Source organism: Artibeus jamaicensis, unplaced genomic scaffold (assembly GCF_021234435.1).
Source record: "Artibeus jamaicensis isolate MK-2021 breed Jamaican fruit bat unplaced genomic scaffold, CSHL_Jam_final contig_444, whole genome shotgun sequence".
In the NCBI taxonomy this organism is placed as follows: domain Eukaryota; kingdom Metazoa; phylum Chordata; class Mammalia; order Chiroptera; family Phyllostomidae; genus Artibeus; species Artibeus jamaicensis.
In genome coordinates, this window is record NW_026521831.1 from 3,914,678 (window position 1) to 3,941,395 (window position 26,718).

General features: G+C 53.7%; 1 protein-coding gene across 7 annotated transcripts in view; it reads left to right on the top strand.

The window, feature by feature from the left end:
* SETD3 (SET domain containing 3, actin histidine methyltransferase) overlaps positions 1-13,231 on the top strand; it is a 59,917-nt gene extending 46,686 nt beyond the window's left edge. For all 7 annotated transcript variants that reach the window (XM_037130272.2, XM_037130275.2, XM_037130269.2 and 4 more), the window contains 7 exons: positions 13-71; positions 853-967; positions 5,932-6,006; positions 7,096-7,262; positions 8,091-8,176; positions 11,078-11,238; positions 11,898-13,231. In XM_037130272.2, the coding sequence (XP_036986167.2) occupies positions 13-71; positions 853-967; positions 5,932-6,006; positions 7,096-7,262; positions 8,091-8,176; positions 11,078-11,238; positions 11,898-12,353 (1,119 nt within the window). In that variant the 3' untranslated portion in view covers positions 12,354-13,231. The remainder of the gene's footprint in view (positions 1-12; positions 72-852; positions 968-5,931; positions 6,007-7,095; positions 7,263-8,090; positions 8,177-11,077; positions 11,239-11,897) is intronic.
* The last annotated feature ends 13,487 nt before the right edge of the window (positions 13,232-26,718 follow it).

A 26,718-nucleotide genomic window follows, 5' to 3' on the forward strand; every position in this document is an offset into this window, starting at 1 on the left:
TCTAATTCCCAGACCCACCCTCATGCCAACAAACTGCCCTTGAAGGACTCTTTCACTTACGAGGACTACAGGTTGGTGTGTGGGGGGGTGTTGTGTGTGGGGGGGTGGTTTCCTCAGTGAATTTGGGGTCTTGGAAGTGAGAAATGCTTCAGTAAGAAGTGACCCAGATGACCATTTTTAAAACCTGAGACGGAGGTCGTCTCTCCGAAGTCCATGGACAGCTGGGGCGGGGTGTCAGCACTGTGACAGCCACACACCTGCAGCGGTGGGGACTGGTTGGGGCAGCCAAGTGGTGCTGGAGGTGAGCCTCACCGTGGGGTAGTCATGAGGGTTTTTCTTCTTTTTAAAAAGAGTGCATTAGTCCTTTTAAAGTGGGATTTTATTTTAAACAAAAGATTTAATTCACTGTCCAATATAATAAAAAATAGCCCTCCACATTTTGTAGCATTCTTCAAAGAATTTCTGATCAGAAAAGAGTTACGTTGTTTTCACTGAGGCTTAAAATAGGTGCAGAGTCAGCATTGGGTAAAGAGGGTGGGCTGGCTCGGGGGAGGGGGCCTTCGTGGCAGCAAAGACCCAGGCAGGCTGGGAAGGCTGTGTTCGTGGCCCTCCTTTCCTGGTCCCTCTGTCGGGCCTCTGACTTCTCAGGGACATTCTCCTTTGGTTGCTCACTCCTGGGTTCCCTGGGGCTCCTTTTCCTTCTGCCTACCCCCCCCCCCACACACACACACACGCCTAGATTTAATGGTAAAAGGGGATGAGCCATCACATTAAGGGAAGGGTTTGAAGGTACAGGGGCAGTCAGAGCTCTGTTTCTGGTCGAGTCAGTCACCTCTCTTCTGGTTGTTGCAGGTGGGCAGTCTCTTCTGTGATGACACGGCAGAACCAGATTCCCACGGAGGACGGCTCCCGGGTGACCCTGGCGCTGATTCCCTTGTGGGACATGTGCAATCACACCAACGGCCTGGTAATGCCCTCCTCTGCGTCGGGCTGGACTGGGGCGCTGCTGTGGTTAAACTCGCAAGTGGACACTCCCCGTGCAAACCCCCCTGCAGGGGGGCAGGCACCCCTCCCGCTGCCTGCAGGCAGAGGCTGGTATTTTCCTCTGCTGTGTTGAATTAATCCCCAAAACCGGGAATCTTACATCACTTTTGAAAACCTCAGTGAACTGCATTTATTTGCTAAGCCATAATTCCAGCCTAAACATTCATTTTCTTATCTTATTGAACCACAGAGTAAACCAAGTTTCTTTCTTCTTATTCTTCTTAAAATACTGATTTATTGGGGGGAGGGGGCTTTCTCCTCTCTTGTCTGTCTCCTGTGTTCCCTTGCTGACTGTGTTCCACTTGCCTGAAGCTCTGCAATTCCTGCCCGTCCCCCTGCCTTTCCCTGGCATGCCGACACATCCTTGGCCCCATTTATTCACCTGCTTTTGTTCCAAGCAAGTGCTGGATTCCTGGTGCTGGGGCTGCAGGGGGTGCACTTGGGTGTCAGCCTTGACTGCAGGACTCAGTTACATCATCAGACTGGGAAGTACCGGGCAGGAGACATGAGAAATAGGGAAACTGTATGATGATTGTTAACAATGGTGCATAACAGGAGGAAGCTGCCGTCTGCTGCTCAGCGTTCCTTGGGTTCCAGGGAACAGCAAGGCCGGCGGCCACGTGCCGGGGTGGCTGTCTGGGAAAGGTTCCCCGACATCAGGACTTCGAAACGGGGTCAACCTGAGAACGTTCGGAATTTTTAAGCATTATACTGGTATACTGGCTTGGTTAATCTTTTGTCCAGCGTAAGCTTTCTTTGTCATTATCAGCACTATTGTAAATAGACTGGGAAAATGCTGTGAGTGGGTATTTCACGTCCAGTTCCATGACGGCCTGCACACATGTCGGGTGTGCCAGACACTTAGGTGGCCGGGGAAGGTCACGCCTGCGTGGTGGAGGGAGAGGAGTTCCACCTTTACATTCCCGTGGCTGTCTTATTTTAGATGTGCTTGATTTAATTAGCCATTTAAGGAATAGTAGCATATTTCATTTTTTATTAATGAATAAACTTTTGCATTCTTTTTTTTTTTGACTAGATCATTGCTTTTGAAACTGGATCGGTCATTACAGTTTGTTTTTTTATATGTAAAATGTTAAAGTACACACTTTGTTGTAAACACACAGAGCAAATTAAACAGTCCAGAAACTTCTGCAGTGAAGTACAGAGGTTCCTTCCCCAGTGGCCTCCGCCCAGCATCAGGGTTCGGCCCAGCTTCCTACAGCTCTCTCCCGCCCTTTGCTGTGCACTTGAGCTGTTGCACACTCGCACACACAAACACACACACACACTGATGTTTGTTCTGCTTTCTTGTAAGTGGGATTAGACTATTCACTTTTTTCCCCTAAAAAGTGAAAACAGTAAGTGTGTCTCAAAGCAGAAGCAGTGGGTCGATATCAGCACTAGTGCTGTCCATCACTGCTCTCTGTTCTCCATCACTATTCACATGGCCTTGAACTGCCCGCGGCCCTTCAGCAGGTTGACACAGGATGTTAGTGCTTCCCTGCAGCGGTCGTTTCCCAGCTCGGCTCCCTCTGCCCCTGTGTGTCGCTGTCCCGTTGTGCCTGTGGGACTCCGTGGGAAGTTCCATCTGGTTTAAGAATCTGTTAGTGCTGAAAATTTGTGTGTGACATGTACTAGCAGTTCATCTCCTTTTTAAAAAGTGAGGCACTGGAAGGTGAGGCTGGGCTTTCCCAACAGTAGATTTTCTTTGTGTGCATGGGCCCTGACAGTTGTCTGTCTGTTCTGACTGTCACTAGGGAGTAACCCAGCCCTGCCGTGTGCTTCCAGCAATGTCCCAAACCTGGCTGTGGGCGCGGGAGCTGGGGGGTGGTGGTGCACCTCAGCCAGAGGGGCAGGTGACCAGGAGCTGGTTCTGGCCACTGGCAGGAACAAACTCAGGTTTATGAGACTTGGTACTAAGCTGTAAGAAATAATACGTCTTTAAGTTCTGTGTGACATGTTCAGAGTTAATGTGAACACCAGGTTCGCTTTCTCGAGGTTGTTGATTTATATGGAGCAGCACACTTCTAAGTGGTGGCGGGCCCTGAGTTAGCTCCGGGAGGGGTGGCGTTGGGCCCAGCAGTTGAACATGTGACTTTGCAGTCAGGGTGAAGGGGCGTTGGGGGAGTCGCGCAGAATCGAGGCGGGCTCTTCTTCAGGGCCTTTCTGTTTGAGTAGTGAGAACTCTAACCTTCAGGTCGACAGGGGTCTTTCGTCTCCGAGGAAGGAGCCACAGGGCCTCTGCCGTCTTCCAGGGGCAGACAGGTACGCCGCTCAGCCGGCCCCCGCTGCGCCCCAGCACACACAGGCCTGTCCCCCGTGGCTCCGCAGGCCAGCCCACGCCCACCTCAGGGCCTTTGCACTTGCTGTTCCCGCTGCCTGGATCCCTGTCCCCGAGTTGTCTGCAGGACTGGCTGCTCACTGAGCTCCTCAGGCGAGGCCGCCCTGTCCTGAGCGCCTGCACAGCCACCACGCCCCTCCCGCAGCCTCCCTTCCGATCCTGACGTCGTCTCCTGTGTTTCTGCCTGTTTATTTTGGGTACTGCTGGCCTTTCCCACTGCCTTGTTCCCCTTTCCCGGGGCCCCCTGCTTACCCAGACTTCCTTTTCCGTCTGTCCGTGTCCTGCCACGTCCTGTGTGACCACGCGGTGGTGTTCTAGACTTTCAGGTCTGGAGTTGATGGGCAGTTCCTCTTCCATACCTCATTGTCAAGGTCGGGTCTGGGGCCAGAAAGGTGGTTTTGGCGTTGGGCAGGGACTTCGTGGGGTTGCTGTGCCAGAACACCAAGCTTTGTGTGTTTCTCGTTGTTACCTTTTTTCTCATTGGCTCCCTGGTCTGGTAGGAGGACCAAGGGTTTCTAGATACGCGCTCAAGTAAGCACTGCCTCTGGGGGTGTGGGGTTTGAAGACTGGTGTCTGTGGCCTCCTCTTCCAGAACGCTGTTCCCTAGACGCAGAGTATGTTTATTTTGGACCCAAGCCTTTATCAGCAAGAAGCACTTGTTGGTCTTGAATTTTGATTCCCTAGGGCAAAATGAGGAGGTCAAAAGTAATGAACGAGCCTTTACGGACAATCTAAGAGATCAGGGGTGGGGCAGGGGAGGGACAGACTTGTAAGAAGGAACTTGTAACGCACGGTTTTTTGTCGTGTATAATGCGCTACCGTGTCTACTGCACACCCATGATTTTGGCCCAAACTTGGAGAAAAAATCTTTTGTTTTAATTTCTAAATTCAATTATTTATTTATATTTAAGAACAGAACCGATGATCCTATTCCAGGGTATTTTGCACATGGATATCACTATTGCTTTCTAGAGTTAGACTTTTATTGCATAGGAATAAATAAAAAGAATAGCCCTGGCTGGTGTGGCTCAGTGGATTGAGCACGGGCCTGTGAACCAGAGGGTCGGTGGTTTGATTCCCAGTCAGGGCACATGCCTGGGTTGCAGGCTGGGTCCCCAGTGGGGGCCACATGAGAGGCAACCACACACTGATGTTTCTCTAACTTTCTCCTTCCCTTCCCCTCTTTCTAAAAACAAATAAATAAAATCTTTTTTAAAAGAGTTTAAAACATATAGATAGGGAATTAGTACTACGCATGTATAATGCATATCCTTATTTTTCTCTCAAAAATGTGGGCAAAAATATGCACATTATACATGGCAAAACACAGTAAACTGGGGGCTTTGTGCTTTCCCCTGGGGGCCATGCATCCAGTGAGTGTTCCCAAAGGCAGAGTCAGGCATCAGGTGCAGCAGAGGTGCCTGGTGGGGGCAGGTGGCCGGGGTGTCACCACCAGGCTCTGGTCCTACAGCAGAACTTGAGGGGGGGGCTGGGGGGGCTGGGGGAGCAGAAACAGGGGGGTCCCCCCGCGCGGAAGCAGTGGTGATGGGCCTTGCAGGCCAGGGGCACGTGCAGGAGGGGGAGGGGGGGCCTGGGCCTCCTTGTGCACTGGCCTCGAGCGCTGAGTTGGGGTGTCTTCCTGCAGGCCCGGGGAGCACGCTGCGAGGGCACCGTGCTGGTGCTCAGGCCTCAGGCTGCAGGACGGCGGCCTGGGGCAGGGGGCCTGTGGGAAGGTTTTGTTAAGCTGGGCGAGAAAGCCCCAGGCCCTTGGTCAAGCAGGGGACTGGCCCAGGAGGAAACACTCCAAGGAGAATTTGAGACAAAATGCTGACCAGCTGAGGTGCGAAGAGTGTTTGGTGGCTTAAGCACCAAGACCTTGATGTTGCCTGGTCCCCACAGGACAGACTCGTTAGGGAGCGATGCCGACTTTGGTGTAGTCGGTGGGTTTCCTGCACTTATTTGTAATGGGCTTAGAAACTCTGGTCTCAGTGGGTCTCAGTGGGATGTAGGTCTCAGTGGGAAGAAAGTGACTAGCATACAACTAAGTTATTCCTCCTTTGCTTACCTGAAAGTTCTCTCTAATTTTGGAGTAAAATATGCATGTAAACTCAGAAACAGAGCTTTTCTTTTCCCCTGATTCTTCCTCTGTGAAAAGCCCAGTTCAGTTTCTTGAAGGCGGCATTGGTCAGGGGTGGTATTTGCAAGTCAATGGAGGCCTCCGGAGGTCGGAGGTCCGGAATCCGCTGTCCCTGATGGGGGCCCGGGCGTGGGCAGAGCTGGAAGGCAGTGACTTTGTAATAAACGGTTTATGTTTTGTTGAGACAAGCAGGTGATAATCTGTACAATATATTTTCCTAAGAGGATGTCTTTTAGGTACAGAATCTTCCGTAAGATTTTCTGGTATAAATGGTGTTTATTAAAATAACCAAGCAGTCGTTTGCTCAGTTTCTGAGGCATGTGAAGTGCTTTTAAGTGCCTGTGGGTGGCACTTATCCTCTAACTGCCCACAAGAGACCCTCCTGAGAGACCCCTGTCCTTGCCTCCAGATCACCACAGGGTACAACCTGGAGGACGACCGCTGCGAGTGTGTAGCTCTGCAGGACTTCCGGGCAGGAGAGCAGGTAGGCGGGGCCTGGCGGAGGGGGGTGGGGGCGGGCCCTGGGCCCTGGGGTTCTTCCCCGCTGGTAACTGTGAAAGGTATTTAACGTGGTCAGAAAAATGGGGGACTTCTATTTAGGGTTGTTTGGGGAATGAGTCTTGAGACGTAAAGCTGTTGTAAACACAGTGTGCTCTAAGCCCACAAAGAAAAAACGACTAAAGTGCAGTTATGTTAGTAAAGTTGTCAACTGGAAATAAACTTTGTGTTATGAAAGTGAGACAAAGTTTCAATTTTATAAACTGGATTTTATCCCCCTGTTGAGTAGACCCTTTGAAAGGAGGCCATTTAAGTGGCAAAAACACAAAGGAATCAGGAAGTACAGGTCTGCCTTCTTGTACTTACACTTTAACCTGTGAGGTTTATATATCTAATTATTATATCTAATTATATGGGCAGGGGCAGGAGTAAGCCTTTCAGTTCATTTGAAAATATGCCCCTTTGCATACCTGCATTCTGTCCATTGGTCTTACGACCAAGCAGCTAATGCAAACAAACCCAGAACCGATGTGAGTCATTGATGCTACGATCGAGTCAAAATGAAACCTGTCGGTCTAACGAAGAGCACTGATCTGCAGTCGGCAGACAGCTCAGAGTTGCCACAGGGTCTGGGAATGAACTTCTGACAGGCAGCGCCCCAAACTCTTGGCCCGGAAGAGAGGCCCTTGGACGGGACGGGGAGGAGCGCGGTGCACCATGGAGGGCAGCAGCGAAGGGATGGTCTTGCCGCGCGCACACCCGCCCCACCCCCACCAGGGACAGGGTTCGGGGGAAGGCCTGGCTCCTTCCTGTGCACTGAGGCCCCCGGGTGAGGGAGTGGGGCTTCTCCTCGACTCTGGCAGTTTGGGAAGGTGGGGAAGCTGTGCGCCTGCGGGAACCGCACCCGGGCACCAGGCACTGGCCAGAGAGCCGCAGGGTCCCTGCTGCGCGGTCCCACTGCCTTAGTGTAAAGCCTTGTTGTGTCTGTGAGAACTGACCCTTTACCCTGCTCTGTGCTGAGGATGGATGTTAAGTTTCTCTTATGTCCCTTTATTTTTTCTTTACTGCATCTCAGATTTACATTTTTTATGGCACTCGGTCAAATGCAGAGTTTGTGATCCACAGTGGTTTTTTCTTTGACAATAATTCACACGACAGAGTGAAAATAAAGCTTGGAGTGAGTAAAAGTGACAGGCTCTACGCGATGAAGGCCGAGGTCTTGGCTCGCGCCGGCATCCCCACGTACGTAGAAACCTCGGCAGGCGCTTGCCTGTGCTGCTTGAACTGTTTCCGGTTGCATGATGTTTAATTGGTGTGGTAATAAAATCCCTTTATCCCTGTTACACGCACATTCACACCATGGAGGCGCCTGGTGATGTCCCTGTGATTTTGGATAAACATATTTGTGTTGCTGGGAGTGTTCACAGTCAGTTCCAGGGGCTGTGGCCTGAAATCCTCATTAAGTCAAATAAGTACTTTGGTGTCGTTAATGTCTTTCACCTTGAAAAGGTTAATGACCTGGATCAATTTGTTCCATTTAATTTTTTGCCACCATTAGTTTCTGTAATGAAGTCGTGATCCTCAGTCCCTTCGAAAATTTCTGGTTAAATTCTTTAGGATTTTAGTGCATTTGAGGTGCAAAATGATAAAGAAGACAAGAATTATGATTTATTAGTTCTCCAGGGAACAGAGGAACTATTCTTAATGAAAATGGATTACCTGGCCCTTTTTATATTGAACTTGTCAATATTTGATTAATGATTAAAATGTGAACTCAACATAAATTATTGTTAACATTTTTTAAGAACCATAGTGTGCTTAATTCTCTTAGCGTGTTGTACTTGAGCTGCGGCTGTTAGACCGTGCGGGCTGGTGGCCGCTGTCCTCAGTCATCCAGGCCATGGGCTGAGATCGGTCTGGGGGGCGGGGCCGGGGCGGTGCTCTCGCAGTTCGGAGGAGGAGCTGGAATGGCCACGCGGCCACATGGCCACACTACTGTAGTTTAGGGGGTTTCACAGGGAGTGGGTGGGTCGCTGCAGAGGGTGACTGATCTTCTTCCCTTTCTGGCAGTTCCAGCGTGTTTGCCTTGCACTTCACGGAGCCGCCCGTCTCAGCGCAGCTGCTGGCTTTTCTCCGCGTGTTCTGCATGACCGAAGGTAAGTCACGTCAGGAAGACATGGTCCCTTTTTTCAGTTCGTGGAAGTATAAAGCACTGGGTTTCAGATTAAAGGTAAAATTGCTGAAAACTAAAGTACCTTTCAACAGAGGTAAGTTAGCAATATTGGAGAAAGAAGTACTTTTTTACCTTGCAAATGTTTTGTTTAATCTTCAGTATTCATTTGTTGTAAACAATTCTCCAGTGCCTTGGGAGAAAACCAAGAACAGCCTGGATTGTCTAACTGTGGGAATCTCACCTCTGGGGGTGGGAGGTTTCGATGTGGTCCTTTCTTCCACTGCACCCCGGCAGTAACGAGGAGTTGACACTGAAGTCACGTGCTCGGCGAAGGCCCACGGGGGCGGCAGGGCTTCGTTTGCTACCCAGGCCCGTGTTCTGAGTCTGGAATGGCCAGAAGGCCTTTTCCTGCCAGGCGTCCTGCTGGCGTCAGTAACGCTGTCCGCAGAGTCTGCTGACATCTGGGAACGGACTTGTCTCCAGTTTCTTTCCGGGCACAGAAAGAGTTAAAAATGTGCGCTGAGCATCTGTGTCGTATTTGCTTAAGATAAGTCGTTTGGGTTTCTTACTGAGACTTGACCTGTTGTGGTAGTGGTTTTGCTTTTTCACCTGACCCTGGCGCGGAGGCCTCACTTTAATCGTGTGTGTTTGCTGGTCGACTCGCTTGGATCCTGCGTGGAGCAGGTTGGGCAGGAGCGGGTGGGTGGCCGCCTAGTGGAACTGACAAGTGCGTGTTCTCCCAGAGACAGCTGTCTGGGCCGTGGCCCTAAACCGTGGCCCGTGGAGGGGACCCTGCTGGGCTCTGCTGTCCCCAGCTCCCCGAGTTCATGTCCAGATCCAGGAAAAGTGGCCTCCGTTAGCATGGAGGTGGAGGACACTTAGTCCCCAAACGAGAGGCCAAAGATGCTGAGGTACCAGGTGGCACACGTCCCTCTTGAGCAGCCACATTGAGGTAGCCTCGCTGTCACTGAGGTGAGAGCTTTTGGTGACTTCCTGCTTCGGCAGGGGTTCGTCAGTTCTATCGAATGGACACGAGTTAAGGGCTGACTGGGTTCCTTTGGCATGTAATGCAGGGGTACAGGTTGAACGTTGTCACAGCTCACAGGCCGAAGGGGTCCGTAGTGAGCCACTGTGGTGGGGACAGCCCTGTGACTGTGAGTGCCCGTGTGCCCACGCAGTGCCGGGTGCAGTGCAGGCTTGACGGTGGCGTCATCAGCCTGGCAAGAGGCAGGGTCCCGCGTGTCTGATGTAGGAACAGCAGGTCACAGAGGAACTGGGCCACTCTGCGGGCAGGCGATGGCCCTGTCTGGTTCCGGAGCTCGTGCCCCAGGCATCCCATTTGGCTGCTTCTGGTTGGCAACGACACGAGCCACGGAAGAAACCGTGGTGCCCCTGGGGTCTGGAGGACCCGGGCTGAGGAGAAGGGCGCCTGCCGTGCCTGGAGTGACCAGAGCTCACTCCCACAGTGGCGGGGGAGGCTGAGGATCCCGCGAGGACAGGGCGGGTTCCAGGCGCAGGGCATCTGTCCAGGGCTGGTCAGCAGAGGGGAGCCCTGGGTTCACCTTCCGAGTGTGGCGACCTTGGGTCCTCCTCCCACCTGTGGGTTTGCTTCCTCCAGAAACGTGAGCTGAGGTCAGAGGGGCAGGGAGAGCGTGCCGTGTGCGCTGCGGCACTTGCCGGCCCGGAGGTCGAGATGGGCGGGCCGAGGAAGGAAACGAAAGTAAATATGGAAACCTCAGTTTGGGGGCTTCTGAAAACAAATTTCCACCACTCGGGGTCTTTTTAAACTTTTAATGACTTTATACAAAGAACACAAACTGAAGGATCAAACATCTAAAAACCCTGAATTATCACAATCTTTTGCTGACAGAGGCAACTTAATGAGTTTCTTTTTTGAACATTAGATTAACTTCTATTTTGTTTAGAATTAAAACAAAAGACAAACTCCTTGAATCATTTTAGATCTGTTGATTTTTTGGTTTCTCTTTAGCCACAGACAGTTTGTCACGTCGAGACATTGATGTGTCCTTCGAATCACTGATACTGATAAAAGTTTGGTTTGCTGGCAAGAGCAGCCCTCGCATTTGCATGGTAAATAGTGACAGCTGCGGGGCATTTTGCTCTGAAAAAGACACTGTCTCCTAATTACATAAGAAGCGGGTGGATGTCTTGAGCATGAATAGAACCAGCATGTTTTGGTCTTTTGAAGAGAATGTGCCAGGAGATAAACTGCTCAGAGCAGTTGCTGAATTCTTTCCTCTTAAATGTAGTTGAAGGTAATTGAGATGTTCGTTTGCGTTTATTTGCAATTGCTATTTAAATTCCTGACAAGTGAGGGGCATCCACAGGTTTTTCATTAACTGCGGTTTTCCTAGTTCATTTTCTTGTCTCTTTGTTTGTGGCTTTGCTGTTGGTCGGGGTCCGTAGCTGGGTGGGGGCCACCATGTGAACGGCCCCCGATCAGCCCTCAGTCAGGCGGCTCCGCGTAGTGTCCTGCTGGTGTTGGGTTTTGCTCGTTACATTGTTCGTCTGGATGCCTTCGCCACACGGCCGGTGCGACAGAGCTCATGGCTGGGAGGAAGGGTGTTGTCAGAATGCCACCGTAGATTGTGTTTTAAAAGGTGCTGGTGAGACAGCCCCAAGGCTCTTGGGGTCGGTCCCTCACGAAAACCGTGAAAATGGAGGCTTCGACGAGCCATCTCAGGGAGCCCTCACCTCGTTTTCCTGCCCGAACTTGGCTCTAACTCTCGTGAAGAGTCAGGACACGGCCTGGTGGCCGGGCCGCGGGGACGCGGTGCCGGCGGAGAAGCCGGAGTGTGAGGCGGGTTGCTTGTCAACACGGGGAGTGCCGTCCCCGACAGACGGCTGTTTGTACTTCTTGTAGAAGAACTGAAGGAGCATTTGCTGGGAGACAGCGCCATCGACAGAGTCTTCACCCTGGGCAACGCCGAGTACCCCGTGAGCTGGGACAATGAGGTGCGGCTGTGGGCGTTTCTGGAAGACCGGGCCTCGCTGCTTCTAAAGACGTACAGGACGACCAGCGAGGTGATGCGGCCGCTCGGGGGTTCGCACTGTGCCAGGTTTCGGAGGGCGCTTCATGAGAGATGCTTTCCTACACGCAGATTACTGTAGTTCTTCTTTTTTATTTAACACCTTTACGCTTAATGAAAGAATCCTGTTCAGGCATTGTTGACTAGGAGGTAAATTTATTACATGATTTGATACTTCTCTATAATTTCTGATCCATGATAGAAGTTTTCATTTGTGCTTTCAGAGTTGACCATTGGGTCACTCACTTGAAATACTTCTCATTCATTCATTTGTTCATCTATTCATTCATTCAGCCAAGGGCTGAGCCCTGGAACCCTGTTAACTCCCAAGACAAGACAGAGAACAAGTTCAAACACAAGGCAGGTTCTCTGTCAGATGTGTGAAAGCGCCTTGGATTTAGGCTTTCTCTTTTGCTTCATGACAGTTGTGTTGAGGCATGGTTTACACACAGTAGGACTCACAGTGTTAAAGTACACATTTTGATGTAAGTGTACAGTCATGCAGCCACCTCCACAGTCAAGTTCTGGGACCTTGGGTCACGCCCCAAATGTCTCTCACGCCCCACCCCCAACAACCGCTGACCTGCCTTCTGTCCCTGTAGTTTTGCCGATTTAAACTTATTACGACTAATTCTGCTCGTTTTCATTTTCTAGGAAGACAGGTCCATCTTGAAAAACCAGGACCTTTCTGTTCGTGCAAGAATGGCCATCAAGTTGCGCTTGGGTGAAAAAGAGATTTTGGAAAAAGCGGTGAAGAGTGCGGCTGCGAACCGGGAATATTACCGCAAGCAAATGGAGGAGCGGGCTCCGCTGCCCAAGTACGAGGAGAGTAACCCGGGGCTGCTGGAGGGCGATGGGGCGGACTCCAGGCTGCCCCTGGTCCTGCGGGGCCTGGGCGAGGGAGCCGCTGGGCAGGGGGCCCTCCCCACCGCGGAGGCCGCCGGCCGCACAAAGGCTGCGGAAAATGGGCTGGTCAATGGCCAGAACTCTATCCCCAATGGGACCAGGTTAGAAAAGGAAAGTCTAGATGACGAGGAAAGAAAAAGAGCAACTGAAGATGCCAAAGAACCTTCTTCGGAGAGCACGGAGGAAGTCACGGAGCGGCTCTGAGGACAGCGGCTGCTGCGGACCCACTCAGCGCGCCTGGGAGAGCACTGCCCTTCCGTCGCTGTGGTTCCTTACTTCACGTTCAGGTTTTTTTTTTTTTGCAGAGAGGAAAGTGTTTTTGCTGCTTTATATAAAAATAATTTTTTAAGTTATTTAAAAAATCTAGCTTCCCTTTTTTGATTAAGATTGCCATCTTGCTTTTAGGCAAAACAAGCAAGTTATCAAACCGTGACAGCAAAGGGGGGAGAGAGGCGCCTCGGAAGACTTTGCAGACCCATTGTGGGCAAAGTGTTTTCTTCCTGGGGAAGAATTCGCTCCTCTCTCAGCTGCGCTTTTGTGGGCCTGTCATCACGACAACCGGACTGAGTGCCTCTCTGCCTCCTGCCAGCAGGGGGGCCGCGCAGCCCCGCAGTCGGGGACGAGCTGGAAGTTTGGGAGCTTGTCTGGGCAGGATCGTTTTTTCCCTCTAAAAAATATAACACTCCAGTACCAAAATAAAAGGGAAGGTGGCAACCTTATTTTTAATAGTTTTAAATGTTGGTGATAATCCTAATTCTATAAATACACACACACCCCTAGTGACTTCTAAAGACTTGTTTACTTTTTGTGTTGTTTTACTGTATTAAGAGCTTGTCTTTTCTCCTTAAATCAAAGTAGGACAGACATCATCTTTCTAGTCCCCAGAGTTGGCTCTGATTGTAAAGCGGTGCGTTTGGTTTCCACTGTGGGTGACGGAGTCTGTGAACACGGCGGCCGCTGCTTTCCGTGGCTGGGTTCAGAGTGAGGGGCCCCCGGGCTCTTCTGGTTTTCTCAAGCTAGAGATTTTCAAAGCTACACTTTTGAGTAAAAAGCCTTATTAAAAGGAAACCATGATTAATATATTGGTCTCTTCCTTTTATTTGGAGTGGGACAGGCTCTTTGAGTCAACTTTTATGCGAACCACCCTCCTCAGCCACCAGGCAGGGCCCGAACCCAAGCGCTGCCCGCATTCTGCTGGCCCCGGGGCTCAGAGATGAGAGGCTCGCTCGCAGCCCTCACCAGCGGCTAGGGGGCGCTCCGCAGGGACGGGGCGTGCTGGCAGCGGGCCCAAAGGAAGAAGATGCTTAAGTTTCAGGGGAAACAAAGGCTTGGAACGGTGTCCTGGTGCAGGACGGGGCGTCCGCTCCCAGGAAGCCACCAGTCTTAAGATTATGGATTTTAGGTCCTAGCGATAAGTTTCCACATCGACCCTGACGCTCTAGTGAGCTGTCACCGACTTTGAAAAGCCGTGCCCGTCGTTTGCACGGCCACTGGTTGAACATCACTGCTCACAGGCCGTCCCAGTGACCTCGTGGGAGAGGACTCTCCCTGCAGACACATCACTTCCTCCTCCACTGAGGACGCCTGCCTCCTGGGGCCCGGCAGGCCCGCCTGCCTGCGGCACCGCACGCCACCGGCAGGCTTCATCCTTGTGTGAGGTGGGCGACTCTGTCCATGTGATGCCTGGGACGTGCGCACGTTGTTGGCGTGCACATGGTCCGAGCTTCCTCGTGAGGAGCCACCTGTGACTGGCCACTCTCCTGTCAGCCTTGTCCCCGAGGTCCTTTGCCAAGAAGAAGAAGGAGCTGGTCTCACATTCAGACTTGCCAAAGGCCGGAGCGAGGTGGTCCCCAAGGAGTCTCCCACTCTGGGAGAGAGGCCCTGGTGACCAGAGCGTTCGTGACTGCCTTGGTGGTAGATGCCGTGGTCACGGGGGCGGAAGTTTCCAGTCTACCGTGAACTATGTCCCTTGAAAAGACAAACACAGTTCAGACACCAAGTAGCATCGTGAGAAGGGGTAGCTTTGCGAAGAGTCCCTGGGAAAGATTCGCCTTGGGGTGGAGCTGAAAGGGCCCTGGGCGGGCTGGGGTGAGGCTCGCGTCCTCACGGCGCTGCCTGAGTGCGCGTCTTCCCCTCTGGCCTCCGTCTCCGCGTGTCCCGGTTGGGGAAAGGACGCTCCGAGTTGTCAAAGGTCCTGCCTGAGGATGTGGAGACTGTTCTGCGCACAGCCTCCCCATCCACGGGGTTGGGGGCGGTCTGCTCATGAAGGTGATGGACCAAAGGGCGATGGTGTGTCAGACTCCCGTTGAGGACCGCCTCTGTGTTTGTGACATAGGAATGGCGCCCATGAGGACAGGACGTTTTCCTGTTGGGACACTGTTGAATAACGGTGTTTCCTGAGTTGGGGAGGCTAGTCCTGGAACCGTGGCCTAAGAATGGTGAGGCTGCAGCACCCAGTAGTCGCTTTCTGCCCCTCGCGGCTCAGCTGGGGCAATGCTGGTGCTCAGCCATGTGGAGCCACCACTGAGCGTTTGAAAATGGAGGAGAAGGGATTAAATTGGCTCCGAAGAACCCTCACTGCCATCTGTCATGCAAATAGACCTTTCTTCCAGATCACTTCAAAGTTTACTTTCTCTTCTCAATGCTGTTGGGTATGAGGCTGTTCAGGCTGGTCGTAGGACAGGCACCAGCTTCTGCTTCGTGAGCTCCGCGTGTTTTCTGTGTGGACAGTCAGCAATCAGATTCCGCCTAGAAAACCCACTTCACTTTTCCACGACAAAAACGACGGGCTGGCTTCCCCAATAGTTCTAGGACGGGCTCTCTAGATGTATTTATTGGAGAGATGGGGTGAGACGTTAAACATGCTCTCAGGTTCTAGTACCCGTGGTTGTGCTGAACGAAACCTTCACTAAAAAACGAGGACATCAGGCTGGGCTGGGTGGCTCAGTTGGGTACAGGGTCCTCCTGTGCACCGAAGGTTTGGGCTGGATCCCCGGGTGGGGTAAGTATCCTCTCTCTGAAATCAATAAATACCTCCTCAGGTGAGAATTTTAAAAGGGAAATTAATTTTCTGTAAATCGTCACTATGTTTTTTGGTGGTTTAATACGTGTGTGAGAGTAAAAGATTAAACAATCCACAGAAAGTCCTCGTGACCCGAGGCCAGAACTGGGGCAGCGCAGACTCAGGGAAGTCGGGGGCCCGTGGGGGCTGGTTCGGGGTGAGTTGCAGAGCACTCAGCATGGACAGTGTTGACTGTGGCCATGGCTGCGGTGGGACGCTGCTCACACGACACGGCACGCGCTGCTCACACGGCAGTCAGTCTGCAGCGCAGGTGTGTTCAGTGGGGCGTAGCCGCCGGCCCAGCCTGAGGGTCGGGCTCACCTGTGTTCACAGCCAACTCCAGCTGGGTAGAGAGCGGGTCGGACAACCTCATTCAGGGTGGCCTTGCTGTCTTAGCGCCTCCTGTAACGCATTCCCAAAATTCTGTGTGTAAGTCGAATGTGAGTTACCTGAATTGAATTTGCATGTGCTGGTGAATTTGTTACTTAGATGTAAGAGCAGTGCGGTCCTGGGTGTGCGTGGCCAGAGAGAGGGAGCCGCAGCCGGGCCTGAGCCCTGTCGTCCTGGGTCTGAAGAACTGTCCGTGAAGGAGGGGTGGATGGTGGGAAGGCGGCGCTCACCGCTCAGGCAGGGATGTGGCCAGGGCCTGGTCATTGGGGTCAACTGGCACAGGGACACGGGGAGAGCATTCTAAATGTCTGGTGCACTCTGATTTTATCAACCGTCACAGAGGACGGGAGGCGGCTCACCGTGGCAGAATGCACGGCAAACAGCCTTGTTCCTTCCCTGCCCTTGCATGCTTTTGTGTCTGTCTTGAGGGTTTGTGCTTCCTTCCTGGAGAGGGACTGGGGGGCCAAAGGAGACACTGTGTGCAAGGGCCCAGGCACCACGCCTGCTGTGCTGAGCGCTCCGTAAGTGGGAGCCGTGGCGTTTCCTGGCCTGAGCCACTCCTGGGAGGCAGGAGTCTTAGTAGGCCTGGGGGTAGCAAACCATCTCGGCTTCCATGGGTCCATCGATGCAGGAACTTCTGGCCCCGTAGTTGGCAGCGGCTGTGTTCTCGATGCAGTGCCAGGTTCCGTGGGTGATTCAAAGATTCCTAAGGAATCCTCATGGCTCCTGAGTGGTGAGGCACCCATTTGGACACACAACCATAACCTGAGCAGAGCGCATGCCACATTTCATGACTGGGACACCTGGCACATGGCAGTCAGAGAGAATGGAGGGTGGAGGAGCTGGCAGCTGGACATCCAGGGGTTTTTTGTGAGCAGAAGAGTGGGGGCAAGGGATGGCCAGGTGTGCACAGGAGGGGCCAGAAGGTCCAGCCTCCGGGAGAGATCCTGCAGGAGACTGAACCTTGAATACCACCGTGCCGGCAGGTTCGGAGAGGTTCTCATCCTGTGGCAGACGACCCAATAAATGGCTTCTTTAGCCAGAGAATGTGGCAGTTGCCCACTCCTTTAAACACAGGTTGCCTTCGCTAGTCTCCTAGGAACAAGGCAGAAAGACAGAGGGGGCTGTGTTCATGGACCTCGTAACAGGATCCCTGGAGCTGGGCACAGTAGCTCTGGTCGCCACACGTCAGCTCCGACTCCTGGGCTGTCCTAACCGTCTGGAAAGCCCTGTTACTGATGCGGGCCCCTCTCCTTGGCCTGGACCCTGGCTGGCATGCTCGTGTGTGAGGATCATGCATGTATTTTGTACATATACCTATATGTATGCATGAGCAAGTGTGTGTGTGCAATGCTCTCAAAACACGTGCTCAGTTTCAGTTACCAGGGAGGTGACTCGATGGGTGTCGGCTGAGCCTCACAGCGCAGGTGGGGTGCTGTCGGCTTCCACTGGCTCAGCTGACACCTGGGGCTGCTCCGAAGGAGTCTCCCCTCTGATGGGACAGTCACAGCAGTGGGAGACACCACACCCCTGGAACTGTGAATCAGACCACTCCAGGCTGATCGAAATCTCGCTCCGTCCCTCTGCCTGTTCCCGCCTGTCGAGTCCTGGCTCCTCAAGCGTGTTCTAGTAGCAAAGGGTCGGATTGTGGCTGCATCTCAAAGCGCCCTTCTCCACCTTAACAGTGCCTGGCTCTGGAGGAGCTACTTTCAGGATCATGAGGTCTGCTTAAAACACCTGGAAGCAGCCGAGTGCACCCCAGGTGGGCTGCCACAGGGGTGGCCTGTTCCCTTCTGTCCCGCAGAGCCCCCTGTCCCCGAGCTCCATGCTCCTCTCCACCGTGTGTTCATGCAGACTGCTTTTCTAGAAGACAAGGAACTGACCAATGAATCCTCACTCCCACACGTATGACTCCCAGGTCCCTCACGAGAATTAGCCTTGGAGCCCGTGGTCAGCATTTTAGCCCAGAGAAGAAACCTCAATGCCAAAACCCCAGCTTCGAAACCAGGCGGGGCTGGCAAAGCATCCCGACCACTCCTCCAGGGTCCGGGACCCCAGTGAATTTCGTCACGCTCCAGGCCTTGGCTTTCTCGTCCTTGAGGTGGAGTGGCCGCAACCATGTGAGTCTAGGGCCTGGAACAGCAGGAGTTTTGAAAGTAGTTTCCACTGTTACTCCCAACGGACCAGATGGAGAGCCAAAGGCTTTGCCTCCCGAGAGGGGGCGGGGCTTGCCTGGCAGTGGCGTCTTCCCATCCGCGGCCCTCAGGCCTCAGCTCCACCTGCCACTGCCCCACTCACCTGCCTCCTCCAGACCAGACAGGTGCCGCAGTCACACCTACACCTTTTAAGTGGGAAGACCTGCCCCATAGGCACCTCTGAGTTTCTTGGCTTTAGGTTTTCAAGTGAATCTTACAGGCAGCCAGGAAATGCACTGTGCCCTAACTGTGGGTGCGGACGACAGCCATGGGGAGCAGGAGACAGCAGCTGGGACCGGCGCTGCCCAGCACACCTGACGTCAGAGGCGGCACTCTAGGCGGCCCAGGCGGCCCAGGGCATAGTCGAAGGAGTCCACAGGTGCATTGGGGGAAACAGCTGCTGCCTTTTCGTCCAGAAACTGGAAAAGTTCTGGTCACTGGCGGTTATCAGAATGCAGATCGTCAGGTTGTCATCTCGCAATTTCCGGGTTCCAGCATCCAGACTGCAGTGTGGTCACAGTCAGGGGGCCCGGTCAGGCCACTGCTGTGGGTTTTGAAAGGATAAGAATGGCTCTGGCTGGTGTGGCTCGGTTGTTGGGGCACCGTCCCGTGCACTGAAAGGTCACCAGTTTGATTCCTGGTCAGGGCACGTGTCTGGATTTTGGGTTCAATCCCCAGTCACGGCATGTGCAGGAGGCAACCAGCTGATGCTTCTCCCTTCCTCCCACTGCTCCTCTTCTCTCTCTAAAAGCAATAAAAAATGCCCCTGGGCGAGGATAAAAATAAATAATAAAAGGTAAAAGGACCAAGTGTTTTCAGCAGTTGTCCCAGTTCAAAAGGAAAGGGGTACTTCATTGGAGTACATCTTCGGAGCTGAGTCCCAGCTGAGACCCAGGTAGGGGCGCGGTAATGGCCTCTCCTCAGGCCCGAGAGCCCCGTTGAGAAGCAGGGGCTGCAACAGACACACCACACGACTGAGCGCGCCGGCTGCTCCAACTAAAGCGGCAGGTCGCATGGAAGCCTTCCCGGCGTGTTCGAGAGAGCGGGCTCTGCGGGCAGCGGCCTGGGTGTGTGCGCCGTGCCATGTGGGAGCCGGGCAGTCACTGCACTCCAGGGACGTTAAGGAGCCGCCAGCTGGGCAGAGTGCTCGCCTGCGGGCCTGACTGTTCTGCGTAAGTTAACCAGGCTGAGAACCCAGTGCCAGAGCCAAATGACAATTGCCTGTCAGCTCTTAACTTCACGGTGAGTGGAGAGGCTGCCTCCTCCTTCAGGGACCCACCCCAGTGACCTCGGGGCGGGCCATGGAGGGGACGGTGTGGAGGGGACCGGGTGAGTGAGGGCAGCAGCCACAGGACCCTTGCTGGTCCGTCCCCAGCAGAGGCTGGACGTGGCAGTGGCTCCACACCAGCCTGGGAGGTTTGGCTCTGCAGACACAGACTCGGGAGCCGGGCGCTTCCCCACGGGCACCTGGACAGACTTGTCTGCTGCTATTCCCGACCTTGCCCAGGTGGCAGAGGCAGGTGGCAAAGAGCCCTGCTTCACAGGTGACAAAATGGAGGTCCAGTGGCCATGCTGAGCTGGTGAGAAGGAGACATGTAGCTGTAGGGTCCCACCCCAGGTGACCCTCTTGCATGTGCTTCTAGTCAGTGCTGTCTGCTGGGCCACCCAGCAGTTGGCTGAGAGTCTGCTACGTGTGGGGCGCTGTCCTGGGCTCTGGGCGGACCAGCAGCATGTGACACTGAGGGGCTGTCCACCAGGACCTTGTGGAGGATGAGGACAGCCACCTCCCTGTGGGCTGCAGAAGGCCCCCTGGGGTGGAGGTATCTCTAATGTAGGACTTAACATACAGCCCTTTTGTTTTAAAGTTAAAAAATCAGCTGGATGCACACATGTCCCCAGATGATGGCATTTAACAACCACCAGCTGATTGGCCCCGTTTAGGGGTGACTTGGCCATCGGCAGTAACAAGAACAAGCACAGCCCCGCCTACTGCCGTCTGTACAAAGTGGACGATTAGGAAGGAGATGAGCGGGTTTAGGCTCCGTGACCACCAGGTCTGGCATGGAAGTGTCTTCTGTCTCCGCCTCATTCCTGTGGCGAGTTTCATTGTTTCCGGCCCGAGTCGTCTCTGGCTGGAGCCCTTGGGATCTGTCGGTGAACATTTCGGTGCCTGGAAATCCGAGGGCGCAGGTGCACCTCCCTGAACAGACGCACGGTGTCCCCCAGGGGCATCGGGTGCCTCTCCAGTCTCTCTCTAAGGAAGCCGGGACTTCCAGCGGCAATTAAATTGCATGATTGGATACAGGGAAGATTTTATAATTGCTCCCAGGTAGCAATTTATTAGGATGGGTGTTACTGGTGACATGTGTCAAAAAGGTCAAAGTTTATATTTCCTTGAACATTAACCTAATCTTCGAAACTCGAGAAGTTACACTTTTTGGTCATTAATTTTTTTTCACATGCAGAGATTTTGACAATTAACCCAGTTAATAAAGGTCAGGTTTCATTTTTTTCCAATTTCTGGAGCACTTAACTTACTCCTTTGTGAGGGTGGGGAGATAGAGGGAGATAAATAGTTATTAAGCGCGTGCAGGAGGCAGGTCTGCCGTCGGTGGCGGTTAGAGCACAGCGACCCCGAAGAACGGCATCGCCGTGGACCTGGTGGGGGAAGCAGAATTTCCTGAGGAAACAAACATTAAGCCCCAACAGTGTGTGCGGTGAGCAGGAATATATGAGCGTGCACGCTTGGTAAGTTGTCTCAGATTCTCTTCATTCAGTGATTGTAGACTTCAGGCTTCAGCTGTCGAATGCGAACATTTCAAAATAGGCAATTTATGCAAACTTGCAATGAAGTACAATGTAGTCAAGAACCAAGCCTACCCCGGCAGGCTGCCTCCCTGAAATGACCCCATACACAGACCCGCAAACTGGGCAACCAAGTCTGTGACCCCCGGACCAAGCTACGTGGGGGAGGGGACGCGCACTCCTCCTGGAGGGCCCCCAGGCTGGACGAGGGCAGGTGTGGGTGAGGAGGGGTTTCCGCCTGTTCAGGGCCAGGGAACCGGCGGTGAAGCTCCACGGCGCCCTCCGCTGCTCAAACAGGACGGCCGAACCTCTGTCCCTGCCCCCACCCAAACCAAACCCACAGCCCGGCTTCCAGCCCTGGTCCCAACTCCCCGTAGCCTCTGGGATCCTCAGTGCCCTCCTCCGTTTGCGCCCCCTGGTGGCAGTGCCGGCTGGGACATGCCCCGAGAAGCAGAGTGGAGCCCTTGCGCCCACTTGCCCTGAGAGCAGGTACCTTCCTAGATGCAGCCGTGAACCTGGTAGGAGAGGCGGGTGTTTGTTGGCATGTTTGCAGGTTGTGGCTGCTGCTGCTGAGTTGTATAAAAATACAGGCCCTTCGGTGCAGATGCGCTCAGTGTTCCGAGGGCTGGGTAACCAGGCGGGGCCTTCGGGCTGGGGTCGTCTGAGCCCTGCAACTGTGAGGTGAGGGTGCAGGAGGGCACTGGGTGGTCAGACAGGGCCAGGCCGGAGCTGCTGTTAGGAGGGCAACAAAAGTCAGGGGTGGCCTAGGCGTGGGCCTGAGAGGAGGTGGACGTCGAAACCACAGGAAGTGAGGAGGTCACAGCAATGGAAAGCTGAGGGTGAGAACTGGGGCCCAAGGTGGCTGCAGGGCCCCTGGGGTGGAGAGCTGCATTCAGGCCGAGTTTGCTCAGCAGGAACATCCTTGGTGGCTTGGCCTGCTGAAGTCGATGGCCCCTCCTCCCCATACCAGGAGACCACAGCTGCCACCGAGCCGGCAATGCCTGCTTTGTTGAAGACACTCAGAAGTCTCCGGTAATGACCGCCCAGAACCGTAGAGCGGCTCCCCTGAAAGGTCACTTTTCCAAGAGAGGAGGAAGATTTCTCTTCCTGGGGGCTGTCATCTTTTGCTTTAATTAACATCAACCGTGTACACACTTGGCAGCGGCTTCAGGTGTTCAAGTAGACTTCCTGTGACATTTTTAATAAAAAAAGTGAATCCTTGTGGGCTAATGGAGATGTCGGTCCAAGCCTTCTGGGCTGCAGGGAGCCTCCAGGGCAGACAGACACAGGCCCTGCCCGTGGCCCAGCTCGGACAGCCTCGCCCTGAGGACTGGGCCTCACAGACGTTCCTGGCTCATGTACTGGCTCGCTCATCCGTTTGCTGGGAAGGCAACGTGGAAGAACCAGGTGGCTTGCATTCGCATCCTGGCTGCCTGGGCCAGTGAGCTCGCCTCTCCCTGCCTCAACTGCTTCACCTGTAAAATGGGCCTGTCGGAGTCCCATTTCACAAGGTCGTTTTGTGGATTACATCAGTTTATGCTGGCTGCTCAGAGACTCAACCAGCTGCAGTTACAGTGACTCATCAGTGATGCCTGTCCCCACTGTGTCCCGTTGTTGATGTGTCTGCTGCTCCCACCAGACCGAAGGCGGGACTGTGTCTGGTGTATCCATGTCCTCGGGTGTCCTGCCCAAGGAGCCGGCAGGTATGGCCCAGGGCTTTTGGTGGGGGCTCCAGATGCCGTGAAGCCATCAGAGACCCGCAGAGACCTGAACTTCAGCTTCTCTCTGAGCAGCAGAGGCAGATGGGCTGGTCCGGCTCCTTGGGTACTGTTTCCCTTTTTCCAGCAAGAAAGTGGAAGCCCAGCTGCAGGGTTTTTTTGCCCCGCCTACCCCCAACTCAAAGCTGACCTGTTCCTCTAGGAATCAAGAGCTGAACACAGGGGCACCCCTTTTCTGGTAAGTAGTCGGCCTTGAGACCCCAAAACTCCCCTTTCAAAGACCACCTATAACATGCCTACTGTGTGTCAGGGCCTCATTGCTGATCAAGAGACCAGCGTCCCCTGTGGAGCTCACAATGTGGTGGCTGCCCCTACCCTCAGCGACACCCCCAAATGCTCAGCTGGGACAGAGACCCCTCTTTTCCTGGACTCTTAATTTGAAGGTGCCAACCCAAAGTTCTACCCACATCCCCACCCCCTCAATAAAATGTCAGTGTGCCTTTCCCACGAAAAAGACATTCTCTTAATCCCATTGCAACCATCAAACCAGGAAATTATAGCTGGTGCGTTCCTGCCACCTAATCCTCAGACCCCATCGAGGTCTCTCCAAGTGTCCCACTGAGGTCCTTAACCCTGGCTGGATCCCGGATCACACTCTGACTCTTGTTGCCACACTTCGTCTTCATTCTAGAACATTTCTGTTGTCACGCCTGGACTTCTGTGATGTGGGCGCATCTGAGGGTTGCAGGCCTGTAGTCTCGGAGAATGCCCCTCAGTCGGGGTTGGCTCATTTCCTTGGGGCTGGGTCCCGGTCCTGCTCCTCTCTGGGCAAACCTGCAGAAGCAGCGCTGTGCTCTGCCCCCCCCCCCACCTGCTGCCAGGTGGTACAGCTTTCGGTGTGTCCCCTGGCCAAGGAGGTGGACCTTGTCCATTTGCTTATCGCAGGTTCTGCCAGATTGGCCAACAGCAGAGCGACTCTTTCCCCTTTATAATCAGTAACGTGTGTGCGTGTGTGGCAGGTGTCCTGTTGTGTGTGCGCGATCGGGAATATCCCATTCCTCATCGGTGACTACGATCATCATTGTTTTTTCCCCATTCTGTATTTTGACACTCAGCTTGTCCCTGACCTGGCCAGTGGGTTATCCTTTCAAGCTGGCGCTGGTGCCCTGCTCATTCTCTGTGCTCCTCCTGACCTCCCTCTGTCCCAGCCGGGGTCGGGGGACCCACCCTCTCTCCCGGAGCCGTTTCTGGTGGAGCGGAGAGGGAGCAGCCGTCAGGGTCTGGGCAGCAGGTGTGCCCATGGCCGTGGGGTGTCTTCTCCCTGGCTTTCTTCAGTGAACAGGGCTAAACACACACATTGATTTACACGGTGTCTCTCTCTCTCTAATTCCCCCTCCAATTCCGTTCCGACACCACCACATCCACCCTGGTTTTCCCTTCCCACAGCTCTCCCCCAGGGAGAGCCCAGGCTCCCCTTACCCTCCAGACTTTGACTTATGGGCTCAGTCCCCTGGTCAGTGACCCACCTCCCGCTGCCCGGGTGGCCCGTCACTCTGCTTGGGCTCCAACATCCCATCGTCAATTGCCTTTGTGTGTGGGGAACCCCTCTCCTCCTCTCACTGCTATGCCCCGATGCCCCACATTCGGGGCCTGGACGCCGTTGCCTCCCTGCCTCAGCTCTTGGATACCCACGTCACAGGCCTTCAGCGGGAAAGGGCTCCCCTGGCCTCCCACACCCCTGCTGCCCCTCCCCCCGCCCCCGGTGCGCACACCTCCCCTGCACGATCTCATCTAACGGTGTCTGGACCGAATACTGGAGCAGAAAAGGAGGCAGGCGAACTGCACAGTACATGGTAGTAGAGATTGCCAAGGTGGTCTCCCAAGTGTCCCCGTTGGTGACCTCACTGGCAGTGTGTCCCAGAGCCTGCCTCGTCCCGTTCATCCCAGCCCCGTCCCTCCCACTCTGAGGGGACCAAATATGCCGAATTAACCTGTGCTTCCCGTCTTTGCTAACAAGTTGGGCACCTTTTAATATATAATTTCTGTCCTGCTTCTTGTCTACTCATGTCTTTCCCTGTTTTCATGTCAAAGGAATTCTTTATGTATATTGGGTACCTATATTTGTTACATGGGTTTGTAAATATTTTTTCATCTGCCACTTACGTATTCTCTTTCTTCATACAAGCTTTTAAATATTGTAGTACAATCTTTGAATTTTGCTTTTCCTTTAAATCTTGCTTAAGATTCAAGATCATAAGTATATTTTCCAATGTTTTCTATTATTGCCCTTGCAGGTTTTTTTTAAAAAGATATATGGCTTTTTCGATTAATTTTTGTGAATGGTTGGAAGAGGGAATTTGATTCCACCTTGTTCCAGGTAGTAAACGGTTCTACTGTTTATTGAATAGTCCACCTCCACCCCCGGTGCGAAATGCCACCTGTTCATACACCAAATTCCAGTATAAGTTCTTCTATTTTTGTTCCAAGGACCTATTTATCTATTCGTGTGCTAATATTACATTATGTTTATTAAAACGACTTTGTCATATGCTTTGACATCCTGTCGGGCAGGATTCCTCCCTTTGTTTCTTTGACTACTCTTCCCCTGGCGACTCCGGCACCGTCGCTCTCGCTTCTGAGGGTTAGAATCAGCTTGCCAAACCCCATTCACATCCTGGTCAGGTTGTGATTGGGACCGTGTTGAATTTACAGATTTATAAATTCAATAGACGGGATTCAGTTGGAGCAAAAACAGGAACTCGCAGCGTTGGGATGCGGCCCTGCGCAAATGTGTGGCGGGGCGTGGGCCCTCCGTGGAGGCGGGTCCTTCCCGGTGCGCAGGTACTAGGTGTGTGGCCCTTGGGGGGCTCTCGGCGTCCCCAGCCTGAGCCATGCAGGACTGCCGGGCTGGCTTCCTGCGGAGGGGCTGGGGGGCCTCCCTTAGATGCAGAATTCTGGCCTAGAAAGAGTGACCCTAACCCCTCTCACCGACCTCATTCGATGCTCACTGAGCACCTGTGTGTGGGGGGAAGCTCCAGGTGCCAGGGGTGGAGGTGACCCCAGGGGGCCGAGCAGCACCCTCTTGCTGGTGGAACGCGGATGGAAACCGTGGACCACACCCGGAGGGTGACTCTGCAGGATGGGTCTGTTTCCAGGCAGCCCTGGGGACGGGGCCACCAAGGGAGAGGACATGGTGGGCAGGACACTGCAGTGTGGATGGGTGGCCAGAGCAGGGCAGGGGCAGCTGGAGACGAAGCCCCCTGGGTCGTATCGAGGCCTGTCTGGGCTGGGGCCCCTGTGCCCTGCAGGGGTGCCCAAGTGGGATGTGAGGGGGAAGGACTCTCAGTGTGTCCCTAGGGGTGGGCACAGGGGGACACCAGTGGGCCAGCCCAGGGGTGGCTGTGCCTCGTGTTTCAAGGGCCAATGAATGTAGTCCCATGTGGCCGTCAATGGCTATTAAAGGGCAAACACAGAAATGTGCTGACTGGGAGCTTACAAACATGTCACCGAAACGCCACAGTTAAGGGCGCCCTGGCGGAGGAGGCAGGTTTTTCCCCAGGGAGGGTTATTGATCACTGACGCCATGTGGGATCGCAAGCACACAGTGATCGTACAGAGAAGATGCTCTGTCATCGATGTCACCGTGTTTTAAGTACCCACACACGGTGCACGGGTGGGCCACCCCGACCATGCCCACCCTGGGTGCCACCCTGAGCTGCGTCCCTCATCAGCTGTTCGTGTAGTTTAGCGGTGAGGCTTGCAAGAGCGTTTGTGAGGTGCGCAGGCACACAGTAACAACAGGGACCCTGGCGTCCCACCCGCTCGCTGGAGAAACGGGACCATCGTCACCTTCGAGGCCCTCTGGGGACCTCCCAGGTCCCATTCCCGGCAATCGCACTCCTGGGTTTCTGTCCTTGTGCCGTTTTCTTGCCATCCCTCCTTGGTTTACCATGTGCCTGTGGCCCAGACGTGACACCGTTTAGAGCTGCATGTTTTTGAACCGCCTGTGACTGAGTTTGTGTAGCCTCTGTCCTTGGCCTTTTTCTTTCTGAACTTGATGTTCCCAAGACCATATTTCTTCCCCACTGCTGTGTGGCACTCTGCTGCGTGGACAGACCACCATTCATGGGCTCCTTCTCTAGCCGATGCGGTTTGGGGGGTTTCCAGCGTCTGTTTTTCTGCTGTGCTGCCGTGTTGGCACACACCCCGGGGCACACTGTCTGGGTCCCGAGGTGTTCATTTCCTCGGCTTAATTCCATAATATGAAGAGAAACGTGGGTAATTTCGACCCTGGCCAGTGTGATGTTCTCACTGTTCTGTGTTGCCGTCAATAATCGAGAATCTCATTGCCTGGAATTTTTAAATTAAAGAAAATCGGTGCTCAGGTGTGAATGATAGCA